At 44.1% G+C, this 3,472-nt stretch overlaps 1 protein-coding gene across 1 annotated transcript; it reads left to right on the forward strand.

Annotated features, from left to right (window-relative positions):
* The first annotated feature begins 826 nt into the window (after nucleotides 1-826).
* Nucleotides 827-3,246, forward strand: LOC115460365 (transcription factor Sox-17-alpha-A-like). Its single transcript, XM_030190148.1, has 2 exons — nucleotides 827-1,235; nucleotides 1,515-3,246. The coding sequence occupies exons 1-2, from the start codon at nucleotides 944-946 to the stop codon at nucleotides 2,387-2,389; spliced, it is 1,167 nt and encodes a 388-aa protein (XP_030046008.1). The 5' UTR covers nucleotides 827-943; the 3' UTR covers nucleotides 2,390-3,246.
* The last annotated feature ends 226 nt before the right edge of the window (nucleotides 3,247-3,472 follow it).

Below are 3,472 nucleotides of genomic sequence, written 5' to 3' on the forward strand. Positions count from 1 at the left end.
CTTTGATATAAGTGGATTATAAATAAATAAATCTAACTAAACTAAAGTAAACTACACTGCAAAGGCAATATATCAAATGCATTACCCTTATTACATTTTTATTGTATTTATGTCTCCTGCATTCCAAGCAGTGGATCGCTTAGCCTAGACTATTTCAGTTCAAGTAAAAACTGCCTCTGTCGGACCCATACATGGTGTATATTCTATTTTACACAAATTGCACGAAAGACGAAAACAATGAGCTTGAACTATTTGTTAGATAGCTTTGCCTGTCCTGAAATGCTAGTCTGTTTACAGATCAATAAGAAACCAATATAGAGTAGAAATAATTTGTTTTTAAGAACTTAGTAGGACTTTCTATATGTCCAGTGCAAGGTTTATTCATTTTCTTTTCCAGTGTGGTGCATTTTAATTAATACTTCAAGGATGCCAAATTTCCATAATTTATAGCTGCCATTCTTGCAGCTTCCAAGAAAATACTCCTAAATGTGTGTTCCATTTATTGTGCCACGGCAAACTATCAGCTGTGCATGAAAACAGTTTTAACACTAATTCCAGCCTGGTCACTGACTGTACCCACAAGAGATGAACTGGCCGGCCCTGATATAACCTCCATCTGCCAGGTTCTTTTCCGCAGCAGTTTAGAACGAGGAGTCTCCCACCCCCGCTCAGGATTTAGAGTGAGCTCAGGAAAGGTGGGCGGGGCTGAGTCCCTCACTGGCTCCTCACACCTTTCCCGTAAAGGCTCCTCCTCCAGGCGTTGATTGGCCAGAACTCTGGATAAAACCTGAGCGCCACAGAAACTAGAGCGTTGGTGGTGGTTCAGCGTTTTAGATTGCAGGAGTCCGTGATTAGCGCTGGAGAACAGACTCTCCCTGCTGCGAACTTTAGGGTTCTGAGCTCCTCGCGCTCCCGTAGCCCTGAGCAGGGTCCCGGGACAGCGATGAGCAGCCCCGATGCGGGTTACGCCAGTGACGAGCAGCAGAGCCAAGGACAGTGCTCAGTGGCCAGGATGATGCCCGCCGTGGGTCATTGCCAGTGGGCGGCCGAGTCTCTGAGCCCCGCCGTGGCAGAGGGGAAGCTGAAGAACGAGACGGCACCCGGCAACCGCGGCAAAGCCGAGCCCCGCATCCGCCGCCCCATGAACGCCTTCATGGTCTGGGCTAAGGACGAGCGCAAGAGGCTGGCGCAGCAAAACCCCGACCTGCACAACGCCGAGCTCAGCAAAATGTTGGGTAAGTCAATCCCGGGAGGGATTTCCTCTAAAATGGGCACTCTTCACTTGATCACATTTTCTGGGGTGAGACATTTGCAAAGAACTGGGGTGTTGTTTTCTTACTTTGCCACAACAGGATCTTACTGTACTTTCTGCTGTTTTAGGGTCTATTGCTTTAGTTTTGTCAGGAAATATAATAAATCACGCTAATAAAAAGGTACTGAATAAGATATATGTCTATTTTATTCGGATTGATCTACTTGTGATCTCAGTGTTTTTGTTCCTTTTGTCCCCATAGGCAAATCCTGGAAATCTCTGTCCTTGGTAGAAAAGAGACCGTTTGTTGAAGAGGCTGAAAGGCTGAGGGTGCAGCACATGCAGGACCACCCGAACTACAAATACAGGCCGAGAAGAAGGAAACAAGTGAAGAGAATCAAGCGGGCCGAACCCGGCTTCTTACACAGCATCGCTGAGCAGCAAGGAAGCAGGCTGGGCTCTGAGGGCAGAATGTGTCTGGAGAGCCTGGGCTACCATGAGCAGGAATATCACTCACTGCAGCCCAACCAGCTGCTATCTATGTCCCAGTACAGGGACTGCCAGGCCATGGCTCCACACTATGACAATTATAACATACCTACTCCCGAGACTTCCCCTCTGGACATGGTTGATACAGATCCTGTGTTTTTTGCATCTCATTTTCAGGAGAATTGCCAAATCCCTTACAACTACCATCAAGCTAGCGACTACTCTTCCCAACAGGAAAGCCATACCAACCCCACCCTAGCAAGACACCTGTCCCCCATTGACCAGATGGTGCAGGTGAACTCTGTCCAGAGTGTGATGAGTTGTCAGGCCTCACCACACATTTACTACAACCAGTTGTGCCCACCTGGCAATGTGAGAAACCACCAAGTACAGCAAGCTGGGCAGCCTTCTCCTCCACCCGAGTCCCACACCATGGACAACCTCGGGCACTTGCAGCGAGCTGAGCTCTTGGGGGATGTAGATCGCAGTGAATTTGAGCAGTACCTTCATTTTATCTCTGGTAAAGCAGAGCCAGGACTGGTATTCCATGTGCATGAGACAAGTTTGCCAGTGGAAGACAATAGTTCTGTTTCAAATGACCTTTCTTCAAATAATTATGCCTACCATTGTAATTATTCCAGTGGGTGAAACAGTTTTGTTGCACACAGTTCAGTAACAGGATATACTGACATGTTTTTCATAGGGGGACAGGGTTGGTTTTTTTACTTTGGGGTGTCCTTGAAAGACTTCAGGATGTTTAAATGATTTTATTTATGCCAAATATTTAATTTTTCTAAATACAGAGACATTTTTTAAAAACAACTGAGTGTATGTTTTATAAACTTGTATTTGTATCAGTGACATGATTTTTTTTTTGTAATAGGGAGGGATGTGGAGTAGTTCAAGGTCAGTTACATACAAATACCTTAGGTATTTTCCTGTCTCTGGAAGGATTATTGCCTCAGGTTTATACCTGAGGCAGTGAAGGGTTAAGTTACTTGCCCAAGATCACAAGGCGTGCCAGTGAGATTTGCACTCTTGCTTCCATTGCTCTAAATGTTAGGCTGAAAGAGAAACATATTTCAGAATGCTGAAGATTTATCTACCATTTCATCCCTGATTTTTAGAGATTTGTTTTTGTAAATGTTTATAATGTAAAAATGGGATAAAATTTCCTGTTAGTACTTTTGGCTTCAGGATGTTATACATTGTTGTAGACTGTATTTACCTGTTTTTGTATCACAAATAAAGCACAAGGTAGCATAGGTGTGTTTTCTAGCTGTGCTAATCATGAGTGGTTGAAAAGTTCTGTGTAAATTCTTATGCTATTTTTCTTCTTTTTCCTTTGCGAACTTCCCTTTCCCCTCTGCCCAAAGTTTAAAAAGGACTTGTAAGGCAACGTTTATGTTTGGGTACCAAGCTGAAATGAAAAATACTTTAATGCATATCCTTATAGTGTATTTATTTGTTTTGTTTTTCATTTATTTAAACTGAAATAAAAATAAAAGCAGAGAAGAAGTAAAATGAAACAAAAATTGTGTCAGGTTCACTCCCTGCCATCAGCATACTTGAAAACAAAGCCTCCCTCCCAGGTCTTTCCACCGCCCCCCCACCCGGCCACCACTTGCTTAACACGTCATTTGTGATATCAAAATGTGCAGGAACAATCCCTGTTGGTTCAGTAATCCACATTGGCAGCAGTTAATCTGGTGCCCCTGTGGTGTGTGGCCA

Source organism: Microcaecilia unicolor, chromosome 1 (assembly GCF_901765095.1).
Source record: "Microcaecilia unicolor chromosome 1, aMicUni1.1, whole genome shotgun sequence".
In the NCBI taxonomy this organism is placed as follows: Eukaryota; Metazoa; Chordata; class Amphibia; order Gymnophiona; family Siphonopidae; genus Microcaecilia; species Microcaecilia unicolor.